This window comes from Coffea arabica, chromosome 8c, assembly GCF_036785885.1.
Source record: "Coffea arabica cultivar ET-39 chromosome 8c, Coffea Arabica ET-39 HiFi, whole genome shotgun sequence".
In the NCBI taxonomy this organism is placed as follows: domain Eukaryota; kingdom Viridiplantae; phylum Streptophyta; class Magnoliopsida; order Gentianales; family Rubiaceae; genus Coffea; species Coffea arabica.
Genome location: NC_092325.1, coordinates 1,563,630 through 1,589,886, shown reverse-complemented (window position 1 = coordinate 1,589,886; position 26,257 = coordinate 1,563,630). Strand labels below are relative to the sequence as shown.

Below are 26,257 nucleotides of genomic sequence, written 5' to 3'. Positions count from 1 at the left end.
ATTGGATGTTTTCATTTCTTTCTGGGTATAGATTTCTCATCTTAAGAGCAATCAAGTAGTGGGAACATTTTAAGGAGCTCAGATTTACATTTATTAATCTAGTTATTGGCAAACCTTGTACTTGGAAGAAAATAATTTAATGCCCTTGACTTCCTATTTGACACATCAAGCTATGTGTACAAGTCATGGCATGCAAGTGTTCACAGGTTAAGCAATGAGCAGAACATTGATTTTTCTCAAGCATTCTCAGTTGGCAATCCTGTTCATGCTTGTGTTAAGGTTTCAAACTATGTATCCTTTTTTATTGCTTGTGCGAAATTGATAAGTAATTTTTGGATATTATGGTGCAGGTATGGAGGAATTGCCTGGAGGACTACATAACTCCTGTCTCGATTTGGCATCCTCGTGCTCCTGCAGGCTATGTCTCTCCTGGATGTGTTGCTGTGCCTAGGTTTGAGGAGCCAGACCCTAAAGCTGTATATTGTATTGCAGAATCCCTTGCTGAGGAAACAGTTTTAGAAGACCAAAAGATTTGGTCAGCACATGATTCATATCCGTGGTCATGCCATATTTACCAAGTGCAGAGTGGAGCCCTTCATTTTGTTGCCTTGAGACAACCCAAAGAAGAATCTGAATGGAAGTCTATGAGGGTTGTTGATGACCTTCAACAATTGGCTCAACCATCAGAAGCTCGGTGACTTTCATTAGATCCTTCATCTTGGTGCGAAAACACCCTCGTTGAGAAACTAAGCCAAATCTCTGGGACTGTCTTTGCATCATTTCAGAGCAACCTTCGGTTTCATGAATGTTTCACAGTTTTGGCTCAGTATCCAGTCAGTACATCATGATAAGGTATTTTACTTCTGCCCAAGCTGGTTGTTTGCGGAGCTTCTGTGCTATGACGTGCGAGATGAAGATGATGAGTTTATTCTTGTACTTTCCATAGATTTTCTCGCGGGAACGTCGACACAGATGATTAATGATTTGAGGGTCGGAGTTGGTTGAGTTGCACTTGAAACTTTGGTGCTTTTCATTCGAGTTCTTCTGCAAGTGTACATGCAAGAATTTTTTGTCTTGTCTTTGCCGTACTGAAGGGCTTAAGGCTTTGGTGTACTAACTTCAAAGGGAGTGTGTGTGTGTGTGTGTGTGTGTGTGTGTGTGTGTGTGTGTGTGTATTTGTTCGTTAATCCATAGGTGTTGATCTTAAAGAATTAACGGGACATATAATTACTCAGCTTAACTTGTCCACGTAACCATGCATGCACCACTCCGTGCAACTAATTCGTGTTTGTGTGAGAGTGTGTTTTTTTTTTTTTTTGAATTGGGGGGTGGTCTTTTGACATGTTGGTTAATCTATAGGTATTGATTTCAAAGAGTTAATGAGAAATATAATAATCTAGTTTAAATTATCAATCCAATCATGTATATATTTTTCCTTTCAACTAATTTATGTGTGTAGTAGGGAGGTTATTACTCTTTCTTGGGGGAAAATAAAAACAAAAAGAATATAATACATATATTTGAGAACAAGGGCGGATTTAAAGTGGGGGCACTGGGGGCACGGGCCCCCACTGCCCCCCTTAAATTCCTATAATACATCTACAATTTTGACATAATCTTAAAATGCTCCCAGAAATTTTTTTAGAAGAATGTGAAAGAATGGGTCACAAAATTTATATCATTCCTTTCCTCCTCTAGTTCCCATTTTCCCACCAACAGGGCCAAGTACCAATTATATCAGTCATTCCTTTTGGTCTCCACTCTCCAAGTTCCCTTTACTCCTGTGGTCCGCCATTTCTCTTCACAACCGGTTCCTCTTCTTCCACACCCAAACCAACTACCTTTTCTTTTTATCACTTCAGCCAATTATCATTTACTTCCTTTGTCCCCACTCTCCAATTTTCCTTTCCTCATCTGGCTCTCGGTTGTCCCCACTCCTCCCCAACATACATACGAGAGCCATTTTTTTTTCCACAATCAAAGCTTGTTACTCTTTCTTTTGATCACTTCATCCTATTTAGAGATTGCACCAGAATCAATTGATCTTCTAGGACTTGGGTCTGCAACATTTTGCAGCTCTTTTCACCAACTTTAGGAGACCATCAAAATCAGGTTCTAAACAATTACTTCTTATTATTATTATTTTAAGTTTGTTTGCAAATATATTTCTAGAACATGAAACTATTACTGTTTTAAAGAAATTTGAAAATTGATTAGTTAATGTAATAACTAATAAATGGGTTATTTGATAAATATTTTGACTTGTAAAATGGTGATTTTATGCATGAGACTTTTTTTTTTGCTTAAAAAAATTAGAAAAAGAGTAAATAAAAAATTTTAGTATTATTTTTGTCCCCACTAAAATTTTTTTTTGGCTCCGTCCCTGTTTGAGAATGTTGTTATTGTAAAAATAGGCTAAATTCTATAATCGATACTTTTTTGGTGTATTAATGACTTGTACAAATCTGAAATGAAACGTCTCTCAAAATAAACTTTCAATGGTCAAGAATATCCAAATATACCCAATATTCATTTGTTTGTATAAATTGTGATTTGGTGCTTGCATGTATTGTTTGGAACAATTATCACTCCAAATCCATCAAATAACTTGTGTAAGGTATGAATTTGAAATGAAATGGTTCGAATTTGAAAGAAAAAAAATTAATTTCTCTCGAAAATAAACTTTCAATGTCCAAGAATATGTAAATGAAAACGTGTACATTTCGTTCATTTTATTCGTATAATTTGTAATTTAGATTTTTACATGATTTGTTTTGGACTTGTCATTATCCCAAATTCATCAATGATTGGATTGTAGTTTTTGATCCAAACATTTATATATTTTTCATAAATATATTTTTTAATCATCTTTTACGTCAGATAATATTAAATTGCCACACTATTTTTTTTTTGATAAAAATTTCTAAAAACAACAATCCAAACAAGCTTATTTTACTTGATTGCCATTACCCGCCTCAAACTCCGCTGTCGGCAGGGGAACACGAAAAAAAATCCCCAAAACTAACAAATTTTACTTGATTGCCATTACCCGCCTCATCAGCTTCAACTCTTTAACTGCATTCAACGACCACAATAAAGTATCTCCAATAAAGTAGTCAAACTCTGCACTGAAAATCAGTTCTGCACATCCCATCGAACGTACAGAAAATATCTCTCTCAACACTTATCCACAGAGCAGCAATGGAAGGCCTAGTTAAGGGATTGATCAATGTAGTTTTGGGAGGTGATGAAGATAATGCAGAAAGAAGAGAAGGTCAGGGCCACCACCCTCAATCTCAGTCTCATGATGTTGAACAGCAATCGAGATCCTCCTGGGCTCAGGTTTGTTGAAAAAGAACTTCTTTGTTCTATTGTTATTAATCCATCTGTGTTAAATTTGGGTTCTAAATGGAGCAGGTGGTCTCTGGGGATAATGATGATGAAGGGTATAGCAGGGATCATGGTAGAAATGAGTATAATAGACAGGTTAAAGACTTTGATCCTGTGAACTTTTTTTTTTCGGGTTTTAGCGGAACTATATATAGAAATCTGATTTTTACTTTTGGGTATTTTAATTTTGGATGGTAGGAAGGGAATTATGGAAGAAATGAGGCGTGGGAATCAAGTGGATCGCGGCCAGCCATGAGACCCCAGAAGGTTAATTGTTTAATTTTTTCGGTTAAGTTTTGCAGGCTTTGGTAGATGGTGATTTTCTGTTGGTTCTTGATTCTGCTTATATGGTTTAAGCTATTATTATCTATATAGTTGAATTTGGAGTATTTTCTTCGTGTGGTTAACGCATGTTTGGGAAAAACTTGATTTTGCTGGATTGTTGATACGTGAGCAAGATGATCTGCGCCTTGATTTATCTTATGTGGGGCTTAGGTATTATTTACGTGAATATTCATATTTTTACTGGAATTTACAGAGGCATTGTTGATTTTTTTTTTTTTTTTATTTCTTTTTGAAGTTGGTTTTCTGAGAAATTGACTTCTAAAACTTCTACTGTTAGAAGTCGATTCTTCCTTCTTCTTTATCCGTTTCCGTCTACTGTTATTTTTTTCTTCTTGCACTTCTCCCTGTCCTTCCCCTCCGTCTTTCTCCATTAATTCTATGCACATACGAGAAGAGAACAATAATGTAGAAGAGCAACCATAAAAGCGCATCATGTGAGCTGCACCTCCTGCAGCACCTTTCCATCCCAATTATTCCCTCCTCACAACCACCACCAATACTCAATGTCAAACTAGCACCGTTGAGGTGCCTTAGTTCATTTTCTTTGTCAGCCAAATCCCTGGAGCTCAGAATTGTAATGATAAAGATATTAAAGTGGAGTGCTGGGAAAATTATTGTTGGTGTTGTGGGTTAGTCTGTCCTTACTGGGATCCAAAGCGCAGCAGCAGCAGAAGCAGCAGCCATTCGTGTCCTCATCATTGTGATCAGAAGTAAGATAAAGCCAAGAAACACCAGCAGTAGCAGAAGAAGAGGAGGGACAATTCAAAATGACAAGAACAGATGAGTGCTGTGCAAGTGCAAGTGGGAGACCACAATACTAGAACTAGTTATAATAGCTTTGGCCTTGGTGGTTTTGCATCAAATTTGGATGTGGTGTTTCGTTGGAAGAGCCGGAGAATAGAATTGAGGAGGAGAGGGAGGAGTAGAGGGAGTTTGAGAAGAAAAGGAACAACAGTTGCACTTGAAGGAGAAAGAAACGCAGTTAGTAGACGCCAAAATGAATATTATAAGATGAATTTAAAGTCCATTTTTTTGGAAAGACGACGGTAAAATCCACAATATTTCTTTGATTTCCCATAAAAATATCAGTATTCTGTAAAATGGCCCTGAGGTTTAGAGACCAAAAATAGTTTGATCCTTTTGTATACAATTTCTTGATTTATAGGCCAGTGAAATTGGACTCTATCTCAGTATTTCTGCATACAGTTTAATCGGCTGATTTCTTACAGCAAAGACTGATGAACTGTGGTGAATAAATTTCTTTTGTTTTGGTGAGGGCTTGAATTTTGAAATCCTTCTGTTGACAACTTCTTAATCTTTATGGTGGCATAAGATTCATGTATTAATTTTTTCACTTAGTAAAAGGCCTAGTTGGGCCTTGCAGGAAGTATCAAACGCATTGAATTTATGTCATTTTAACAAGAAAGAGAAGAGCATAAACTTTTCGATGCACAGACAAATGATAACTGCTTGTGCTGTTTTTCATATTACTTTGCAAAAACTGTCAATTTAGTCTGTCTTTTTTTTGGTAATTACTAATCTTAAATGTTATAATTGTAGGCCACTTGGCAGGATAATGAGAGAAATGATGAGCGTAGACAAGATAATTACGACCAGAGCCAGTGGGATCAACAGGTTCAGTTTGCATGTGTAATTTTCCTTTTTTGTTTTTCTGATTAAGAAAAGCTTGGTGCTGAAGGGAACTGGTTTCATGGAACTTGTACAGCAGGGAGGAGAAAGCAAAGATGGTTGGGAAACTGTCCATAAAAAGCCTTCAAAAAGACACCAAAAGGTATTATCTTTTTGCCTGGTGTGCTTTACATGACATGTATCATTCATGCTTTTCCCTTCTGCCCTGTTGAAGGATTTTTATTTATAGTTGAACTGCAATACTCAACAACTAGAGTTCCATCATAATCTTTTTGAACACAAACCTAGGCTTTTTTTTCTTTTAAGTTGACGAACACAAGCATGTTAAGATAAGAGGGGCAGGAATTTGTACTTAAAATTGTTGAGAATAAATAATTTATTTCCAATGTGATACATTGAAAACAGAAGATAGATTGCATTTACTTGCTTGAGTTGTGATGTCAGGGCAGCAGCAGCATTTTCCTTTTACACTTAGTAGGTGAATTTTAGTTTTACTCCCGCTCCTGCCACACCATCCTCCTTTTTTGGCGGTAGTCCAAGTGTACACCCTGTTTCATCTTTGACAATTTTGATCCTCAATGGTCGGGACAAAATTTGCATTATATCCTGTATAGTTCAATGTCGACATGTTCATTCACTCATGATATTGACATCATATTATCTGGTTGACTTCATAAAACTTCGTACATTGGGAGATCAAAAGCTGTTGTTGCTTGAAAAGGAACACTTAGCATCAACTTTTTTATCCTATTTTGTGGTATTCTATCTGGTTGGTCTCATAAATATTTGTGTAACTATCTGTGCTTTTGACTTGTTAGCCTGCTGATACAATTGTATTTGATCGATTGATCTTCTGTTATTTATAGCATTCTCATGTCAAACTAGATTGGCAATTTAAGGCATTGTGAGTCTAACCTTTTAATCCCCTTGACAGTCTTTGCTATATGAGCTTCCTGTATATATGTGATGCATTAATTCTGTATGTCGCTTATTGCTGTTTCTAACTTTTTTTTTTTTTGGTCAAAATATTGCTGTGTCTATCTGAATACAACATTTGACTTAAAAAATGGAGGCAGGTACACATGGATCACTGGGACAACTATAAACGCCCTCCTGAAGAACAAACTTACTCTAATGAGGTTGAATACAGAAGTCACATGGAGCCCTCAGAAGAAGAACTGAGAGATCTATCTAAAGCTTGTAACAAGCTCTGGGAACTGGATTTAAACCGTTTGACACCAGGCAAGGACTATGAAATTGATATTGGTGAAGGAAAGAAGGTTTACCAAAAAGGAGATTGTGCAGAAGGAAGCCTATTTTCCTGGGTGAATGAAGATATATTTAAGAGGCCTACTTTTTCTCGCTTTTGTTCTCTTTTAGATAACTACAACCCACATGAAGGGTACAAGGAAAATGTGACATCTCAAGAGAAGCAGGAGCAAACAGCATTTATAGAAGAAATCAGTAGAACTGCACCAATCAAATATCTCTACAATTATCTCATATCAAAGGGCATTGTGTCCCATAACTATGAGGAGTTCAAGAGAGTGATGACTAGTCTCTGGTTTGACCTTTACAACCGAGGTGGTACCCATGGTTCTTCTTCAGCTTTTGAGCATGTTTTTGTTGGAGAAATCAAGCAACGTGGAGAGCAAGAAGTGTCTGGATTCCACAACTGGCTTCAGGTGCATATCGTGTTTCTGTAATCATAAAACTGTTTCTAATCATTCCAAATGGATTCTTCTATCCATCTATTACTATATAATATAATCGTGTTTCTTCCTTTTTCTGTAACACCTAATATACCCTTAATGAAATTATTACATGCCTAAAACACCCTTAACTTCTTTTACTCTTAATAACTTACTGTACTAATTGAGTTATTGTGAACTAGTATAAACTATATAAGTATCATCTGAAAAGAGTAATGACTAAAAAAAATGTTACCCTTTTTATTGTGATAAGGTGGGATATGATATTTTAAATGGAAATTCAAGAACTCACTAACAAAATTCTAACCCAATGAAAAGGACATTTGATTTGGCAAGAGGAGCTGTGAAGGTAATGTTGCAGTTTGATATGTTTTGGATGCAAATAAACTGCATTCTCCTAGTTTCAATTAAATAGATTCTGGTCAACAAACACTCTGCATCACATGGATGCTTCTTCGAATTGACTAAGATCACATCTTTGGTAAACCATATGCACATTAGTACTTTGGAGACAGCGTTAATTGCAGTAGTTGTTGGCAAGGTTAGGACCTTATTAGCCTTTGTTAGTTTCAGTTGTAACCATTTTCTTTCTACCAATGTTCTCATTAATTATTGAATGCGTTTCATTGGGACCTTACAAAGATGTCAATCTGTTTCATTTTGTCTGCAGTTTTATCTTGAAGAAGCAAAGGGGAGGGTGGATTATCAAGGTTATATTCTTCCTCGAAGGCATGGACAGTTTGTAAGTGATTCATTTACATTCATGCTGCAGTGGATAGGAAATAACAATTTTGGGACATATTTGGAATCTTATAGTGCAAACTTCCCCTTGTTTCATTATTGGTCAATTTTTGGGTAATTATGGTTAGCATTCTTTCTGGATTCTCTGTTGAATTATAACTTAACATATTTTTCCTCTTAATACTGTTCATCACTTCAGCGTTCAAGCAATGTGTCTCAAATTCATTGATCAATGGAATCCCAAATCAGATAAAAGATGCTTATTCCTTTTTCTTTCCTCTCTTTCAAATAAAAAAAAAAGAAGAGCAACTCTAGTGCTGATGTGGGCAAACCAGCTGATGATGCCAGGATGGGTTTTATAGGACTATCCATCTAATTGAGAATGAGAAAGAACCTCAGCTAATATGTGAAATGCATGTATTGGTAAATAGGGAGTTTAGATTATTCTCTAACATACTAGTTTTATGGTGTATGAGAAACATAGTAGTCATTTAGCCTAATTTTATCATGGCTTTGGGTTTTCAGTCTTCGCTTATTCCATGCGATACACTTGAAACTTAGATCCTTTGTATACATTGCAGCCTGACTCCGAGACCCAGTTACTCACAATTCAGTTTGAATGGAACGGTGTTCTGAAATCTGTTTCAAGCTGTTTGGTAGGAGTGAGTCCTGAGTTTGAAGTTGCGCTTTATACTCTATGTTTCTTTGTGGGTGGAGAAGATAATCAAGTTGAGCTTGGTCCATATCCTGTCAATGTGAAGTGCTATCGTTTGGGGAACAAACTCGGTTCTGCTTTCCCAATTGCAGACTCTTGAAGAGAAAAGTAAAAAGTGGATGCTGTACTTGTTAACCTGAATTATTTTGTTAAATTGAATGGATTCTAAAACACTAAGCAGCACTCAGGATATTTATCACAATGGAGCTGTATGATTGTGACATTTACGAATGGTACTATCTCTACTGGAAGATACGTAGTATGAGATATCTGTAAACAGACAGGCCACCTTTGGTTTTGTTTTTATATTATCCGTCTCTGTTGCAATATATAAGTTCACATTCCATTACAGTTTAGAGGAGAACTCCTCTTGTTCTTCATGTCAGTGTTGGAGAGGAAAAATCAAATGCTTATACTTTTCCCCACGAGCATTGATTCATCCCCTGGAAACATTTTTTCACAGGACCTGCTGCATCTCAATGCTGAAGTTTGCTAAGAATGCATAATCATTGTGTTTATGTCTGATGTTCAAGGCATTCATCCTGGCAATTTTAGGAAGAATGTGACGTAAGTAACTTTCTCGTGCAGTTGTGCGAATCTTCACTCTCTTGTATATCAAATTCAAACCTCAAAGTGCTTAATTCAGTCATAATTTTGTTTATAGTTTCTTGGAATGGACTTGTCACAAGAACTTTCATATCATGAGACAGACTTGATTCAAGAATACATGGAAAGAACCCCAGCACATGCACAAGAATGGACCTGTTTTACCCCATTCATGCAGCGATTGGTAACAAAGACGACGAAAACAGCTAGCAATTTATATTCAGCAGGTTCATTTCTCCTTGGCTTCCACAGACCACAAGATGTAAATGAGCTTGCAAGCATTTGCTGGACGCGCTTTAGACAGACAGAAGTCAGTGACCAAGCGTCATAGTATCCAGATTCCACGCCTTCTTGTGTATTGCCCTTGAAGGCGCGGATAGATTAATTTGTGCTTAATCCACATTGCTTGCACGTTAATTATAGGTGCTTGCACGTTAATCATAGGTGCTTTCATTTTCACCTTTTCTACGTTGAGAAAAGATCACATCAAGGAAAGAGAAAGGGCCAGCAGAAGCTTGTGGGAGTTAAAAGTGATTACGTTTCTGCAGACTCAGGAGCCACAAGATTTGGTGAGAATGGCCACCAAACCTTGCTTTTTACATGTAGCCAGCAAGGACCATTGCAATAAGATGAACTGTTTCGCTGAAAAAAATGACTGGTCTTTTGGCAGTTTTAGCTGGTGTGAAAAACACAAGAACGTGCCTAATTCAAAAGGGATCATAGAATTTCAACTGGACTTTCTTGTCCTGAGGAAATCAAAAGAGTACGGAATCAAAACCGACCATGAAAGAAAATATCAAATCTGAAATGGAAATGTACATATCCAATGACGCGTGTTCAGCTCCCATTTGAGTTGAAAATGAACCAAAGAAGAAATGAAAAAGAGCCAAGAAACTGGCTGTGGTCCAGCAAATTTTCTGTACGCGTGATTCCAAGTTCCAACAAACCAAGGCATCATTGGTCACAAAATCGAAATTGCAATTTTTGATCCTGACATCTCCAATGACAGAAGAACCTCCAAAAGCCGGCAACTTTTAAAGGCCTCCCACGAGACTTATATCTACCCAACCCAACCCAACCCCCCAGAACCCAGAACCGATGTGGGATGGCAACCCCACAAGGGCAAGCCAGTAGGCCAGTAGGAGACTTATATCTACCCAACCCAACCCCCCAGTCACTCTTATGTGTAGTGCCAAAAATTGGTGCAGCAATCTCCATTCCTCTCCAAATACGGTCCTGAAGTTTGATTCTCACATTTCTGTCCCTTATGTAGATGTTTACCAGTCACTCTACTCTAGTACATTTCCTAAATATGGTCCTAAAAGTGCATGAAGATCAAAAAGAAAGTGGATAAGATTTAAGGCCGTCCACAAGAGCCACTTGGGAGCCAAACTATCAACGTCTGCAGCAGCTGGAGATTTGGTATTTTCTCAGCAGCGAAAGGACCAACATGCTAAAGATTCTTGTCTTCTATATTCAATACGTAGTACTTTCTTAGATGGCATTGGACGGCATGGGAAATAAATCGCAAGATATAGCCAATGAGAAAAGGGATGGATACCTACTCTCCCTTTCAAGAAAGAGTATGGACAAAGGCACCTATAATAATTACTAGAATTAGAGACTTCAAATTCCGATCAGTATCTAAATTTTAAAATTTCCTTTGAAAGAAAACTATAAATTTCAAAGATAAAAATGAAATTCAAATGTATTTAGAGTTTCAAAAATATCATATAAGTGATAGGTTGTACTTACATACGAGTTTTTAGTCATAAAAAAAAAAAAAAAAGATTTTTTAGTCAAAATTAATCTTTTTTTTTTTTGCTGCAATATAAAGTAACTTCCATATTTATTTTTCTTATTTTGCTTCAAACAGATAAGATCCAACATTTTATCTAAAATTTTTCTTACCCACAAATTATATGACAATATATTTAAAAACTTAACACATATACAAAGAAAGCGTATTTTGAAAGAGGACAAAAAATAAAAAAAAAAGAATAAAATTATTATAAATTAGTGAATTTAATGTATAAAAAATTCAAAAAAAAAAAGGTTATGCGAATCGGATCGGATATCCACGGATCACAAAAAATGATATCTGAATCCGATTCGCATTACTTATTGATCCGAATGTGATTTGACGGCGTACGATCCGCCGGACTGGATATCCGTTAATTCGGATCGAATTCTAATCGAATCGAATCACTGGATTTTTTCCGACCACTAGATCATCAAGATGCTCATCCCTACCTCTGTCTTGTGTTTCCTTTTCTTGTTTTGGTTGTTAATACGTGCACATTTAAATTGAAAAAAATGATCTTTTCCACCCGAAAGGGAGGAAACTTGACCACCCACGCCATGGTCTTTTTGCCCCTATGTAGTTTATCAACAATTTTTGCAAAAATTCAATAACTATCCACATTTGAAACCGCCAGTTTACAATATAAAAGCCAAAGATCCTATGATCATGCCCGTGTGCCTTTTCGAGTGTAATTCTACTAACTACAACCAACTTTGTGCTTTAGGCCTTGAGATTTCTCCCTTCCAAGTCTTGCTTCAAACCTGACAATTCAAGCACAGATAGAACCCAAAACGTGAATGTTTATCTCAAAACCAAACAGATGTTTATGCTTTTCGTTCTTTTTACTTTCAAACAATGAAACTGTGGAATCTATCACCACTCCTGCAAATTTCTTCCATAAACAAAAAATTTCCCAGCACTAATCAAGCAGCAGACAAACAAGGATGATCCGTTTTCCCCCATCAAGTTGATTATAAGTATCGTGATCATGGTTCAAAGCGGTCGTGGCCTGGATCGTTCCACAACGGTCTCGGCATATCGGTCGCAGTCTCGGCGAGACGCGAATTTTTGAAATATTTAATATTCTAAAAATTGTAAAAAAATATGGTAAACAAAAATAATTTAAAAATTAGTAAAAATAATAAAAATTCGAGTTGATTCGGGATGATTCGGAGTGATTCGATGTGACTCGCCCGTTTCAACCCTTTACGGTGACGTCTCGGCGAGTTGAATATCTCGGTATCGTTTCGTCACGATATCGTATCGGCGAGAGTCAAGACGGTGACGACTCGGCCGAGTCGTCTCGATGTCGGCCGAGTCTTCGAACCATGATCGTGATACGGTGACTCAGCTGCTGAGTGGATAAACTCTGCATATATGGGATGGCGTCTCCAAGAAACTGAAGTAACCAAACTTTGTTGCAACCACAAGCACACACAGCTTCAAAGAAGCATCTTTCGTTCGTTCTTATCCTAAAACAACTTAAAAAAGCAAAAATTTTCGAAGCAACTCGACATTTTTTGTCATCCACACGTTAACACAGAAACACAGGCTCTGGTACGTATAAGCCACTGAGAAAACAAGCAAGTAGGGGGGGGGGGGGGGGGGGGGGGGGGGAACCATGTGGGGTTTGCTTGACAGCGACCATAAGTTTGCAAGAACGAGTGGTAAATAATCCTTTCTGAACCTACCAATTAGCAATGCAAGCAACTGCTTTCTTAACCGGCCTGCTTGCTGTCTCTGGACTCCATTATCTCAAACAGGAGATAGAAGAAGTCCATCATAAAAGAGAATACAAACCAAACTTTTAAGCGAAGTCAAGACAAAAATCTGAACTGGGAAAAAATGATGAATATTCTTGATGTCGTTAATCTAATCGACACGATTAAACTGGGTCACTATAAGTCAGATTTCTCCATTTGAAGCCCAAACTAGGCGAGCAAGAAAATAGAGAGAAAGGAGGAAGCAAAGCTTAAGGTGATGCAAAGACCACACAAGGCATAATTTGTACTTAGCTGAGGTTTGTCCATTCGATTTCTATAGCAACCAAAATAGCATCGATAGCCTCTGCTCAAGTAAAATTACCATCACGCACAAAATACGGCTTTGATTAGGACAGATACATTTAACATGGCGCCTGAAGTTCATAATATTCAAGAAGGGCATCACTTCACAGAAGATATTCTCAGATCAATGAATGAATTAACACGCAAATACCGTCATTACTTTTTTGTTGAACAAGTTTGCACGACATTTTCATCGGAACAAAGAATCACTCCTCCGCATGGATGGCAGCTTCCATGTAGCTAGGAGTGTCAATGGGTCGGGTTCGAATCGAAATTGAAAATTTTAGACCCGGATTCAGACTCATTTTTATGTAGTAGATTCGGACCCCACTCGTATACCCGACGGGTCTTAATCTTAGAGTTTCGGAACTGGATCCCGAATTGGGTCCAGATTTACCTGGAAAGAAAAGGTCCAAATTTAAACATTTCAAAATTAAATCCAAAACCAATCAAATTACAAAACTGAATCACAAATAACTCATAATAGTCAATTCAAAACTAACCACAAATCAATTTACAAAGTCATTACTAAATTGTTAATTTGATAAAAAAAAATGTATTCAAAAATATTTATATATTATAATTATTAATATAATGTTCGGATTCGAGATGCAGCGGAATCTAGTATTCCGTATCCGACCAATTTTTTGTTTAAGTAAATAGGTTCGAATCCGGATATCGAAATAATATTTCAACCCAAACTCAGAAAAAAATATATCGAATTCGGGTCGGGCCCAGGTCCAAACCCGACCCGTTAACACCCCTACATGTAGCTACTTCCCCATTTAATTAGCAGATGATTGTAGACTTCACATGTAAACATGAATTTAACATTCTTTCATTCCTATTCATTGCTAAACCATGAATTTAGTACCTAAAACATTCTTTCGTCCTTAGTCGTTGCCATGTTTTTACCCTGTGCAAGTAATACTGTCAATTCAAAGAACACGTGTGAGTGTCCAAAGAAAGACTTTGAAAAGGGAATCTGACGTGTTTTGATCTTCTGCACTTTTTTCCATTTGGAAACAGAGCCCGCCAACGTTGTCTTCTTCATAAACTCAAACCTGACTCTCTCTTTATAAATTAACGCTTGCGGCCCTTATCCGTTCCCCACTTCTCTTTTCTATACACCTACTCAAAAATGGCTCTGACACTTCGTTCTTCAACTTCTTTTATCAACTTTAAAGACAGCAGCAGTCTAAAAACTCCAGATGATTACAGTGGCATGGTCTGTTTTGCCCAGATCAGGCCAACATGCCGCCTCCGGGCGAGGAATTCAATGCAAGAAGCTCCAATCTCACGTGAGAGACCCTCACAGCTCGAAGGGAGAAAAAATGAGCAGGGAGAGAAACTTCATGGTTTACCAGCTCCTCATAGCCAAAACGGTTCAAGGGTACCTGTTTTTGTGATGCTACCGCTTGATACCGTATCAGTTGGTGGGAACTTGAACAAGCCAAGAGCGATGAATGCTAGTTTGATGGCTTTGAAAAGTGCAGGAGTTGAAGGAGTAATGGTTGATGCTTGGTGGGGATTGGTAGAGAAAGATGGACCCTTGAAATATAACTGGGAAGGTTATGCCGAGCTTGTGAATATGGTTCAAAACCATGGCTTGAAGCTGCAAGTTGTTATGTCTTTCCATCAATGCGGAGGGAACGTTGGAGATTCTTGCAGGTACCTTTTCATCCGCTAAATTTTAGATTTTTAGGCGATTGATACATATTACACCCTGAAAGTAGTCAGGTTAAATTGCCCCCAAGCACCAACGTGCCATTTAATTCAGGCTTAGTCTTTCCTATGTCTTTGCTTTATTTGACTTCTGTGGTCTAGGTTCTATTTTATCAATTCCAGCGTGTAGAACATGAATAAACAACCATCTTTGTAACTCACATTTCTTGCCGGTAAAGCATACCATAGGAGATCTAGCAATCTTGTGGGGTTATAACAATAACTATGAAGAGTGTTTTAGGTTTCTCATTTGAAAGCAAGAACCTTCCAAGAGGTCGACATGAGATTTTTGCTTTAGCTGTAATTTAGGATGTTTTATCTTCCACCTGAAGATGCCTCTACTCATTGAAGGGGCCCTGTAAATCTTCAATTTTCTCTGCTAATTGTATTCAGAACCAATATCCATACTTCCTTGACATATTGCAGTACTATCTTCATCTTAAAAGACACAGCTTTTTCTGTACCTTTACTGTAAATTATTGTTATCAATTTTGTAGCATTCCCTTACCCCCATGGGTGCTCGAAGAAATAAGCAAGAATCCCGACCTTGTCTACACAGATAGATCAGGCCGAAGGAATCCTGAGTACATCTCACTGGGCTGTGATTCTTTACCACTGCTCAGAGGAAGAACACCAATTCAGGTCTACTCAGACTACATGATGAGCTTCAGAGACAGATTCAAAGATCACTTGGGGGAAGTCATAATGGTAAGGCTTTTATTTTCTAGACTGCTTTACCTAACATTTTTAACTTGGACATATTGCAGTCATTTATATAAATATCTCAGAGAGGAAAAGATTTAATATATGATATAGAAATGTGTTATGAAACTCAAAAACACAAAAGACACTAGTAAGATCCCTGAAATATTAAGAAAAGCTTCTGAATAAATGGGTTTAAAGGGAAGGAAATGGCTCTGCAAAAGATGCAGAGAGATAAACAGAGAACAGGGAGCAAATTAGATACAAAACCATGGCCAGATTTGCACATAATTGTCTCCTCTCACTGGGAAACACTCTCTCCCTCCCATTAATCCTGTCACATTTCATGTCATAGTAAACCACACAATCTGTAACACTGCAAAATATCCTTGAAAATATTTTTTATCACATAAAATACCTCTCACATTCGCCACAAAGGGCAAATTGAAACATTTAACTCTTTGAAGTTACTGTTAAGTTCCAAAAGTAAGGGTACATAGCATTTTGGACAAGAAGTACATGACAAGAGATCCAAATCCTCGTTCATAGTTGAAGCAAGTGATTGCCAAGAATGCTTCCAAAAGGGAGAGATTAATAGCTACGAATAAAATCCAAAAGGGAGAGAGTAATAGCTACGAATAACAGTAAAGCGCAGCAAAGGCCAAATAATTCCTTGCAATATGCATGTGCAAAAGAATTTGAGAACCAATCAACTCTTACATAAGCAATCTTGTAAAGAGAACATGATTATTACATTGAGACCGAAAATAAGTACATGTTCAACTAATGATTATATACATTAGTCTCAAATGTTCAAAAAACTCTATTCAACTAATTAAAAACAACCATCTGTAAGAAACTATATTGTGCTACCCGCAACAATTGCTCTGGCTCTGTTTGGCTGATTGTTTGCCCTATCTTCACTTTCACTACTTCTGGCTCTGGTTGGAGGCAGAAGGAACTTGAAACTATATCAATGAAGTGACAAGGCATGAATACTAAAAAATACACGAAACTAGCCTTTAGGGACCACGAAATCACATATGATGGACCACTTAAAGGGTTTTAACAATGCCTAAAATATCTCCTAAACGGACCACCATACATTCGTACCTTTTAACAGTCGTACATAAAGAAGCTCCTACCGTCATCTATACAAATGAAATTTTGTTTCTTCATTGCAGGAGATTCAGGTGGGAATGGGGCCTTGTGGAGAGCTAAGATACCCATCCTATCCAGAAACCAATGGAACATGGAGATTTCCTGGAATTGGAGAATTTCAATGCTATGACAAGGTACGCCCAAACTTAATTTTCTGAAGTGAAATTGAACCGACCGCCCTAACTTCCATCATATTGATATAGATCACCTTTGTGTTCTTCATAGCTATGGTAGTGATTCTATCAGAACTCTTATATTCTTGACTCAGAATAGCCTCTCCCCTCTGTTGTCTCAACAATGACGCTATTGAGACCACAAAAATTTGAGATGAGAGGTAAACATAATATAAAAATCTCATGGTAGCCTGTCATCATGACAAAACTCGGGGGAAATTAGTTACTCGAGTGAAATTTTAGAAATGTTCGATCTGCCAAATAAACAAGAATTTTTTCTACGAGCATTATGTGTTTACATAATCAAAATTCAGCCTCTATCAGAATACTATATAAAGCCGATTCTAGTTTCATTTTTTCACGAAAACATATTTATTTCCAAAACAGTACATGAAATCTTCACTGGAAGCATCAGCAGAGGCAATTGGAAAGAAGGATTGGGGCAATGGAGGGCCTCATGATGCTGGCCACTATAACCAATTTCCCGAAGACACAGGGTTTTTCAGAAGGGATGGAACATGGAATAGTGAATATGGACACTTTTTCTTAGAATGGTATTCAACAAAGCTTCTGGAGCATGGAGACAGAATCCTGGCTGCAGCAGAAGGTATATTCCAAGGTACTGGAGCTAAACTGTCTGGAAAAGTAGCTGGAATACATTGGCACTACAAAACAAGATCACATGCAGCAGAATTAACAGCAGGATACTACAATACCAGGCATCGAGATGGCTACCTACCAATAGCAAATATGATGGGTAAGCATGGGGTTGTCTTCAACTTTACATGTATGGAAATGAAAGATGAGCAACAGCCTGAATATGCAAATTGCTCACCACAAGGTTTAGTCAGGCAAATAAAGATGGCAACTAGAACAGCTGGAATAGAACTTGCAGGAGAAAATGCCCTTGAGAGACATGATGCTGGAGCTTATGCCCAGGTATTGGCAACAAGTAGATCAGATGCAGGAAATGGATTGAGTGCCTTCACATACTTAAGAATGAATAAGCATTTATTCGAACCAAACAACTGGCAAAATTTGGTGGAGTTTGTCAAAAGCATGTCTGAAGGTGGTAGACACACAAGGCTTCCAGAGAGTGATACCAGCAGGACAGAGTTATACGTGGGATTTATCAAAGGAAAAAGTGAGCAGAAAATTAATGAGGCTGCCCTGGTATAAAGCGACATGGACATAGAACTTTTACATTCCAGAGCAATAAAGATATAAGAGAAAATATAGGAGATGAGAAGAAATCATACATTCTGTACTTATCATACTACAAGGTAGACCAACAAAAGAAAACTAAATCCATGTAAATTTAGAGCTCTGAAAATCCATCATGCATAACTAGACTTCATATGGTGGAGGGAAGCTAAAGAGCTTGTTAAGTAATGGGTATTAGACCACCATGTCCTTGTTGCAGTGTAATTTAGCAACATCACTTGAAGATCAGCCATGGATTCATATTACGACAATGCACTATACATCTCCAATCCAAGTTATTTACCTTTTTAATTTGTGAGATTTATCCAGTTTCTGTCTCTTCCTTTTGCACTTTGGTGTCATTATATTTCATCAGAAACTACCAAAAAACTAAATTAATACATTATCATCCCATACTGGAAAATCAAGCCTGTCGAAACGCTTACAAGTTATTAAAGAAAAGTACATCACAATCAGTTTAACATACCAAAATGTCAACCTATATGCCAAACATACAGCAATTATATGCAGCAAAATTTTGCTCCTCGTCCAAAACTAACTAGCCAGCCCAGGAAGCACACATTGAGAGCTTTTGATTGAGGTCCAAATACCTTCAGCATGGACTCTACTCCAATCCAAGAAGGACATTTCGACCCATGACTTTCTCGCAAGTTCGAGTAAGACTACCGTCTTTTAACACCTACAAAAACTATTATACTCAGAATCTACACTAGACCAAGTAAAGAACAACCTTGATTTAGTCCCATAGATAAAAAAAAATTATTACTTTTTCCAATATACATAAAAAAAAAGAAATCTAATTTACTCCAATCCTATATTATATTGACAAAATCCCAATGCAGACAATATCTAAAAAATCGTATTTTTGTTCCAGCACACAACTACAAAATAAAAATTGCAGGCAAAATTTTGTGCTTGTGATGAATTACCGGATATTAGGAATCCGCCGGAGGAGGAGAAGAGGGATGTTCGGAGTTGGAGCGTCGGAGGCCTTCAATCAAATCGTTGAGTTCCTTTCGAGCTGACTCTCTTCCGAACATAAATCCATACCTGCAGAAGAAGCAGAAGGAACTCGTTATGGATTACAAAAAAATTGAAACTTTGTTATTGAAAAAAAAAAGTAACAAATAAGAGTAAAGGGGGTAATGATGGTGGGCGGTACCAGCCGGAAACAGCAGAAAAAACGGCGGCGGTCGCAACTGTTTGTAACAGAGTAAAGCTCTTCTTGTTCTGCATTGGGTCAGTGGGAAGCAGAATCCGGAAGCGGAGGGAAAGAAAGAACTGAGCGAGCCGATGACGAAGCACTGGGTTTATGACGCGGCGGGCTGCTTTTTTTTTTTTTTTTTTCCTCGTTTATCGTTTAATTGACTTTAGTTTTTATGGGATTGATTTTGTTTTTTAAAAACATTTTTATTGAAGGGCCGAACTCAAAACCTCTTATTTATATTTAAAATTAAAATTAATTATTTTGATTTGATTTAATTTTGTATTTTATTGTTTTAATTGGATAGGATTTGCAGGAAAATTCTTATAATAACCTTTTTTTAATAAAGACATTTTATGAAATGATATGAAATGAGTTACGGCGGAAAAAAGATTTTGTAAAGCTGAAAGTAACTCTTACAATTACACGCAATTTTGGAGGAAAAAAGATTTTATGGGTTTTGTAAGATGATCACTAACTAAAAACTTCTCTTTTGAAAGAATTTATTTGTTTGGATTAGCTATTTTTTGAGAATATTTTTAAAAAATTTTACTATAGCAGTGTAAATAAAAAATTTTGAAAAATTTTTACTATAAAAATTTTTCAAAATATTTGATATATTGTATAAATGAGATATTTTTTGAGTTATTGGGTATTACTGTAACATTGTATTTAAAAAACTTATTTTTGAAAAAATGACCAATTCAAACGGAACCTATTCATTTGAAATATTGTTGGTAATTTCAAAGAAAAAAAATTTTATGAGTTTTGAAATTCGAACACTAATTAAAAACTTCTCTTTTGCAAGAATTTAGATATTCATTTGAAATATTATTGTTTGTGACAGAGCAATCTCTGCCATGCTTATTAGAAGATTTGTTATCAACTGATTTTCTTCCCCACAAAAAAACAAAAAGATAATTGTCGATCCTTGAAGAAACCTATATTTTTTTTAGGGTAAATGACTCTTCGTAGTTATGACAAGGAATTACTTAGCCAATGACAATTGGTTACAAGCCAGTTCTGCATGTTGCATGGGGTAAAACAGAAGACAGAAAGGGAGAACAGAAGAAGAAAGGAACGCATACATAAAAATGGCTGATGTACATGAATAGTTTGCGAAAATGGACAGGTAAAACTCATGCAGCAGAAAAAAACCTGACAAGTCGCTTATTAAATTCTGCAGGGGCCGAAAAAAATGCAGAAGAGAAACAAAAACCACAATCAGCTTAGCAACAAACTCTAGCCTCTAGCAATTTAAAAGAATTTTACATGCACAGTAGTAACAGCATTATGGAATGCCACATCCCAAAAATAATGCATAATGGCCGATCCTGAAACTTTTCCTGCAGACAGAGTTTTGTATCCATCCTGGCACCATTCTTCCTCGAAGTCTGGAACCTTGCTTTCTCATTAAAACTTTTGTGCTCATCAGAAAAATAGAAATTCGAATCCGTATTTAGCAACTCCAAAAATTGTATGGATCCATCTTCTACAAAAATGCCAGATTCCAAACCCACGTGAGAAATTGAATAAACAGTGGGAATGTTCTCGTATTCGCATAACAGCTTGAATTACAACTCCATGTTCAAGTTGAGCAGGAGATCGATTAAGATTCAGGCCTGTAGCAGATATCAACACAAGAATAGTTAGCCAAAGAAGGTATAAAACCAAGTCAATTAGTTTTATCTTTAGCTCATATAAAGTTTCTATACAAAGCCAGGTTGAACTTTACCTGAGCAGCATGGCTCATCTGTCTCATAGCTGCATTCACTCTCAATTTGTTGAATTGTTTATCTGTTGCGACCGGTTTACTTCTGGAGCTTGAAGGCTCGGGACCTATTGTATTTGAAGAACTTTCCTCTTCTGTGTCTTTTATAGCTTGCTGCAAGACCTCCACTACCTGAGTGATTGTTGGTCTATCTCTTGCATTCTTGTTCAGGCAGCTATCAGCTAGCTTTGCAATCCTCCTTGCAGCATTCAGAGAATATTGGTTTTGTAGACGAGGATCGATTATCATGCTGAATTTCCTACTGTCTGCTGGGAACTGTTTCACCCACTCCAACAGCTTCTGCTCCACCGCCGGGCGATTTCTCTCCAGAGCTCGCCTGCCCGTGAGGATCTCATAAAGTACGACCCCAAAACTATATATATCACTCCTGGTTGACAGATGGCCTTCTGTAACATATTCTGGGGCAGCATAACCATAAGTCCCGACAGGCTAATCACCAAAAAAGGTTCAAAAACAACAATAAGAAGAAGAGATTCTGTACTACATACATAAATAAGTATCATCGCATGATTGCAGTTGTAGCAATGCTTTTGAGGAGGTGAACCAAACGCAACCAAAGAGATGAGTAAAAGTGCAAAAGACTTTTGAAATCTTTCACCAAAGCAAGATCATAGGCATACGAATAACACAAAAAAAAAAAGGATGAAGAAAAAGTATATAAAATACAATGTGAGATTGTAAAAGAATGCATAATCCAAGTACACTAGGAAGGGAGTGAAAAATAGTGCTATATATGAAACATAAAGTTTCAAGATTCTCTCCACATTTATTGAACTAAAAAGAACTGAACCGAGCATTTTACCTCATCTTATACACAAAGAGCACTTAACCAAAATACACTGAAGTACAGTATTTTTTCTCAGCCATTTAAAAAAAAAAAGATACTGAATAGGTTTCAGATAGCAGCCTACTAATAGCAAAACTACCATAAAAATACCAACCAATCTGAAGGGTAAACACCAATTTAGAGTAAAACTGCAGTAAAAATCAAACTTCTGTCATACATACCGCTGTAGATACATGACTTCTATCCCCTATTGGCCCTTCTCTTGCAAGCCCAAAGTCTGAAAGCTTTGGAATGAAGTTGTTGTCCAAAAGCACATTTGAAGATTTAAAATCTCGATAAATCACCTTCAAATTCATACACGAACAATTAAGACGTGTATTTACCTTTAAATGAAAAAAGTAAATATATAAATAAGGCAAAAAGCACAATAAGGAAGTCTATTTGCCTGTGCTAACATGCATTAGCTAATCAGTGGATGTACACTTTCTGACTCTGCTACAACTTTTCACATTTTTAATCTTGTTTTAGAACTTTTTCTAAATTTGGATGCAATCAATGCAACTTTGAAAGAACTATAATAAAGAAGTAGACAAGGAAACCAGATTGTGTACTTTAACAATCAGTGTGGAAGTGTGCCAAAGACATGTTAATGGACCAGAAAAAGTGCTAAAACAGGACAGAAAGTTTGAGCATTGCAGAAATTGGCAATGAAAATAACTTAGAATTTCCAAGTTTTCCATTACATCTTAGAAAATCAAAATATCAGCACTCAAATAAAATCCTTCTTTGTCATTGATCTGTTTTAACATGATAAAAGTAAAAAAGGGTAGATTAAAATCTAACTGACATGCTGATTTTTCTTTCTTTCCTGCAAGTCAACAATCACATCACTTGATTACAATTTAACAACCAAAAATTAGCACCTGTACTTCCAATCCCTCGTGTAAATAAGCCATCCCCTGAGCCGCCCCAAGAATAATATGTAGCCTTGTTCTCCAAGGAATGGCTGGCACGGTCCTGTTGAAGAGATGATCCTCTAAGCTCTTCTTGGGCATGTACTCATACACCAATAACCTCTGAATCCCTCTTTCTCCATCTACAGCACAGTATCCCAAAAGCTTTACAAGGTTAGGGTGTTCCAAAACTCCAAGAAATTGAACCTCTGCTACCCACTCTTTATGTCCCTGCATGAAAGATGAATAATGAGAAACATTCTCCTGTAATGTAAGCCTTAAAGTTGAAACTTCATAGCAGCATTGAAACAAGTAATCATGAAATAACTCAACAATAAGGGCATAAGATGTACATTTTGAAGGTATAGATGAAGTCAGATAGTGTAATTCAGGTACTAATCATCTCCACTCAGTATAGCCTTGACCCAATAATCTGGTGTCTTGTTTTAATTCTTGTATGCTTGAAGTTCGGAGACACCATAGTGGTATAGGAATGTCAAACTCAGTCAAAGAGGTCTATGAAACATTTGGATGTCAAGCAAATGAGCAAATGACAGTGTCGTCTGAAATAACAAACTCAAGGCAATAGGTTGATATTAGAAAATCTAGTGTATGGACTGAATGTATGTTTTTTGGACATATGCTGAATCATACTGATGTTAGCATTCCACAAGGTGGATCTGAGTCATGCTGGAAAAGCTAAAGATAAATAAGAGGTCCCCTTTCAGGGAAAAAAAAAAGGAGGAGGAATGTTTTGTACATCAGATAAGACTAGTAAAGAGAAAAAGGTACTCCTTGGTACAGCAACCCCTACTCCAATCCACAATGGAGAAGGTGAAGAAATGGGAGACCGTGGCCCATCCATTACAAAATTAATACACATTAAAGATCTTTAAGTTGAAACAAAAGTTGTCCATTACGTTCGGATTCATATTTTACCAAAAATGAATGAAAAATTTATACAGATGCTGGTCATCTCAGTAAGTGCAATCTTTACAGGAAACCACTTCCACTTCTAGGTACTATGAATTTCATTACCAGTAAGGGGCACTTTTAAAAGAATAGCAAGGACCATGACCAGCTCCTTCTACCAAATATTGTGGCAGGTCCAACCCAAAACGTGGAAAACTAATCAAAGTCCAAACTTTTAACCTGTTCTTGTACATGAAAGAGTACGAAAAAGGGGGGGGGGGGGGGGGGGGGGAGAGAAAAAAGAAAAAGAAAGAAAAAAGTGATCACCGGTGTGGTATTTACAGCCACCGGTGTGGTATTTACAGCCGTCATACAACTTCATGAAAACAACATCTTCCAAGGGAGAATTATCAAATCAAGACACCCATTAAAATATTTAATTCATGTCCATATGTTGTAAAGTTTTCATTTAATTTTAGTCTACGAAATTGTGCAACCAAGACTTCCGTTGCCTAGAAAACGGACAGCTGATTATATATAGACGTAGTAGCCGTGTATCCTTTGACCCAAGTTAACTTGGATTAGTCTAACATTACCAAACATCACATAAAAGTAGTTGCCCCTTCCAGCAGCTCTCTGGCATCTTGTTTTCTAATACATTGCAACACATTTTTAAATTAAGTTTCAACTTTTGTTTATCTAAAAGTGCATTCATGTATCTCATGTTTCGTAAATAGAATTCTTCACCAATGAAACCAATTAACTACCAGACAGATGCAGAAGAATACAGAATTGATAATCCACCGATCACACAGCATAAGATGAGTATTTTACTCTAAATTTTGCAAAGAAGTAAATTATAAAGCAGAAACTAGTACCTGTAAGCCATACGTGTTGAGCTTTTTTATAGCAACGACAATAGGATCACCCTTGCCATCAGGTGGCCTAATTTTCCCTTTATAAACACTCCCAAAACCACCTTCTCCAAGCCTCAACAATTTATTGAAATTATTAGTAGCTTCTCTGAGCTCTGATAGAGAAAACACTATCGAGTTGTGCTCTTTTTCTCTGTACATTTCTGGGATGCTCCTAGGCATTGAAGATGAGCCAGTGGACCTTGTTGGACGACTTGATGCTGAACTATTTGATTTACTTGTATTCCTTAATTCTGGTGCTGATCTTCCTTCCCTACCTGATCTTGATGACTTATCTTTGAATATGTAGAAACACTTCATCATTTTGGATAGTTCTTCACGAATTTGACTTAAACTGATCTTGATTCTCATCAAAGCATCTTCAATGGGGGACTAAAACCAAAAGGGTAACGCCCCTTTTATACGCAAAACATATGAACAAGGTCACCAGGTTGAGATCATTCAAGAAAGTTCAGAACTTGTTGGATATTGAAGAAAGAGAGATAGCTTAAAGGGGAATAAATGAACAAGCAAATAGTGTAAGAAATACGTTGCATATGTGAAAAAGGACGAGAAAATCCTCAAATACTACCCAATTTTGTATAATCCCGGGTGGGAATTCTTCCTAAACATAAACGGATGGCTGCAGAATATAATATGATAAAAAAAAAAAAGATTGGATTTTGGTCGTATGAGTATGTGTTTTGTGACTTGTGTGCTTTAGGTGTGGACAGAGCTTAGAGTAAGAGAGAGATAATCAAGCGAACTCTGATGGGGATGGAACTGAACAGCAGGAGAAGCAACAGGAAGGAAGAAAACAAAGAAAACAGGAGAACCCTGATGAGAAAACTTGTTATTATATACTAAAAAAAAGAAGGAGAATTCAGCATAAATACTTCTACTAACACAAAGGTTTTAAAAAGAAAAACTGTGAAAATGAGGTGGTCAAATGTGGAAGCTCGAAGAAAGTTGAATTTTATGAGAAATTGAGCATTGTGATAAAGATTAACGTGTATGAAGAGAAAAGGAATTGAGGTATGGACACAAAGACAACCTGGTGGATGGGCGGTTAGCGGCAGTAGTACCATATACCATCACGTAAGCATCGCCAAAGATGATGACTTTGTTTGCCTTTTTTTTTTTTCCTTGGTTTAGAGAGGGATTTCTTGAATTTCTTGGAAAGTTCGGTTCTAGCCTTCTAGGAGTTAGCTCAATTAGGTTCCTAAGTTTGAAGGCTACCTGCGGAGACATTGGACCATGTTTTGACATGACAGGGACAGTTGTGAATTTTTCTTTTTCTTACTTAAAAGGCAAGGTGGAAGAAAAGTACTGTAGTTCTTTTCCTAGGCACAGCAGAGAACCTGGTTTTCCAAGTGGGAAGGAAAGAAGATAAGGAGAAAGATCAAACAAACCAGTCATCTAGTTGGTTGGGAGGGACTTTTGCAGAATTGGAACCGACAGTGGAAAGTCCATTGAAATTGGGACATTAATTGATGTGGAAATTAGTTTTGGACCTCCATGGTGACTGAGAAACATATGTTCCGTCCAAAAAAAAAAAATTTTTTTGTTTGTTGCAGATTTAACAAAGGATGTCATGAATCATGATGCATGGATTTCCATTAAAAAAAAAAAAAAACTTGATCATGACGTTAATTCGAGCGTGAGCTACGGGTTTGAGATG

At 37.0% G+C, this 26,257-nt stretch overlaps 5 protein-coding genes across 11 annotated transcripts in view; 3 read left to right on the top strand and 2 right to left on the bottom strand.

The window, feature by feature from the left end:
• Positions 1–1,124, top strand: part of LOC113703042 (uncharacterized) — a 55,200-nt gene extending 54,076 nt beyond the window's left edge. For 2 of the 3 annotated variants that reach the window (XM_027224255.2, XM_072063465.1), the window contains one exon: positions 351–1,124. In XM_027224255.2, the coding sequence (XP_027080056.2) occupies positions 351–698 (348 nt within the window). In that variant the 3' untranslated portion in view covers positions 699–1,124. The remainder of the gene's footprint in view (positions 1–350) is intronic. The other variant, XR_011820525.1, reaches the window with a different exon arrangement.
• Positions 1,125–3,091: 1,967 nt separating this feature from the next.
• LOC113702671 (uncharacterized) lies at positions 3,092–8,904 on the top strand. Of its 2 annotated transcripts, none has more exons than XM_027223787.2 (8): positions 3,092–3,342; positions 3,418–3,486; positions 3,589–3,657; positions 5,296–5,370; positions 5,465–5,527; positions 6,462–7,070; positions 7,768–7,839; positions 8,420–8,904. In XM_027223787.2, exons 1-8 carry the CDS (start codon positions 3,202–3,204, stop codon positions 8,651–8,653), a joined length of 1,332 nt encoding a protein of 443 aa, XP_027079588.2. In that variant the 5' UTR covers positions 3,092–3,201; the 3' UTR covers positions 8,654–8,904. The 2 variants fall into 2 exon arrangements, with proteins under 2 accessions (XP_027079588.2, XP_027079586.2); XM_027223785.2 differs by having other exon boundaries at positions 5,462–5,527.
• Positions 8,905–14,071: 5,167 nt separating this feature from the next.
• LOC140013610 (beta-amylase 3, chloroplastic) lies at positions 14,072–18,305 on the top strand. Its single transcript, XM_072062962.1, has 4 exons — positions 14,072–14,700; positions 15,252–15,462; positions 16,641–16,751; positions 17,178–18,305. The coding sequence occupies exons 1-4, from the start codon at positions 14,171–14,173 to the stop codon at positions 17,967–17,969; spliced, it is 1,644 nt and encodes a 547-aa protein (XP_071919063.1). The 5' UTR covers positions 14,072–14,170; the 3' UTR covers positions 17,970–18,305.
• Positions 17,039–19,360, bottom strand: LOC113703967 (uncharacterized). Of its 3 annotated transcripts, XR_003451543.2 has the most exons (4): positions 19,177–19,351; positions 18,944–19,064; positions 18,605–18,693; positions 17,233–17,455 (listed from the first exon to the last, which is right to left on the bottom strand). XR_003451543.2 is itself a non-coding variant. In XM_027225521.2 (3 exons), the coding sequence occupies exons 1-2, from the start codon at positions 19,248–19,250 to the stop codon at positions 18,950–18,952; spliced, it is 189 nt and encodes a 62-aa protein (XP_027081322.1). In that variant the 5' UTR covers positions 19,251–19,360; the 3' UTR covers positions 17,039–17,455; positions 18,944–18,949. The 3 variants fall into 3 exon arrangements, 2 of the variants coding, with proteins under 2 accessions (XP_027081322.1, XP_027081321.1); XM_027225521.2 differs by lacking the exon at positions 18,605–18,693 and having other exon boundaries at positions 17,039–17,455; positions 19,177–19,360; XM_027225520.2 differs by lacking the exon at positions 17,233–17,455 and having other exon boundaries at positions 18,374–18,693.
• A 920-nt stretch (positions 19,361–20,280) lies between these two features.
• On the bottom strand, positions 20,281–25,934 carry LOC113703530 (probable serine/threonine-protein kinase PBL19). 2 transcript variants are annotated; one of them, XM_072063220.1, is made up of 5 exons: positions 24,541–25,934; positions 22,721–22,981; positions 22,019–22,180; positions 20,954–21,439; positions 20,281–20,840 (listed from the first exon to the last, which is right to left on the bottom strand). In XM_072063220.1, the coding sequence occupies exons 1-5, from the start codon at positions 24,946–24,948 to the stop codon at positions 20,835–20,837; spliced, it is 1,323 nt and encodes a 440-aa protein (XP_071919321.1). In that variant the 5' UTR covers positions 24,949–25,934; the 3' UTR covers positions 20,281–20,834. The 2 variants fall into 2 exon arrangements, with proteins under 2 accessions (XP_071919321.1, XP_027080729.1); XM_027224928.2 differs by having other exon boundaries at positions 22,019–22,141; positions 24,541–25,714.
• Between the last annotated feature and the right edge of the window lie 323 nt (positions 25,935–26,257).

What these genes read in the sequence shown, in the direction of transcription:
- LOC113702671 (XM_027223785.2), top strand. Translation starts at nt 3,202, where the DNA reads ATGGAAGGCCTAGTTAAGGGATTGATCAATGTAGTTTTGGGAGGTGAT. An exon ending in CGAGATCCTCCTGGGCTCAG is followed by an intron (nt 3,343 to 3,417) that starts GTTTGTTGAAAA and finishes TAAATGGAGCAG; the next exon opens with GTGGTCTCTGGGGATAATGA. An exon ending in AGAGCCAGTGGGATCAACAG is followed by an intron (nt 5,371 to 5,461) that starts GTTCAGTTTGCA and finishes GAACTTGTACAG; the next exon opens with CAGGGAGGAGAAAGCAAAGA.
- LOC140013610 (XM_072062962.1), top strand. Translation starts at nt 14,171, where the DNA reads ATGGCTCTGACACTTCGTTCTTCAACTTCTTTTATCAACTTTAAAGAC. An exon ending in AACGTTGGAGATTCTTGCAG is followed by an intron (nt 14,701 to 15,251) that starts GTACCTTTTCAT and finishes TCAATTTTGTAG; the next exon opens with CATTCCCTTACCCCCATGGG. An exon ending in ACTTGGGGGAAGTCATAATG is followed by an intron (nt 15,463 to 16,640) that starts GTAAGGCTTTTA and finishes TCTTCATTGCAG; the next exon opens with GAGATTCAGGTGGGAATGGG.
- LOC113703967 (XM_027225521.2), bottom strand. Translation starts at nt 19,250, where the DNA reads ATGCAGAACAAGAAGAGCTTTACTCTGTTACAAACAGTTGCGACCGCC. An exon ending in TTTTCTGCTGTTTCCGGCTG is followed by an intron (nt 19,065 to 19,176) that starts GTACCGCCCACC and finishes CTTCTTCTGCAG; the next exon opens with GTATGGATTTATGTTCGGAA.
- LOC113703530 (XM_072063220.1), bottom strand. Translation starts at nt 24,948, where the DNA reads ATGAGAATCAAGATCAGTTTAAGTCAAATTCGTGAAGAACTATCCAAA. An exon ending in TCAACACGTATGGCTTACAG is followed by an intron (nt 22,982 to 24,540) that starts GTACTAGTTTCT and finishes TCTTTCATGCAG; the next exon opens with GGACATAAAGAGTGGGTAGC. An exon ending in ACGAGGGATTGGAAGTACAG is followed by an intron (nt 22,181 to 22,720) that starts GTGCTAATTTTT and finishes TTTCATTTAAAG; the next exon opens with GTAAATACACGTCTTAATTG.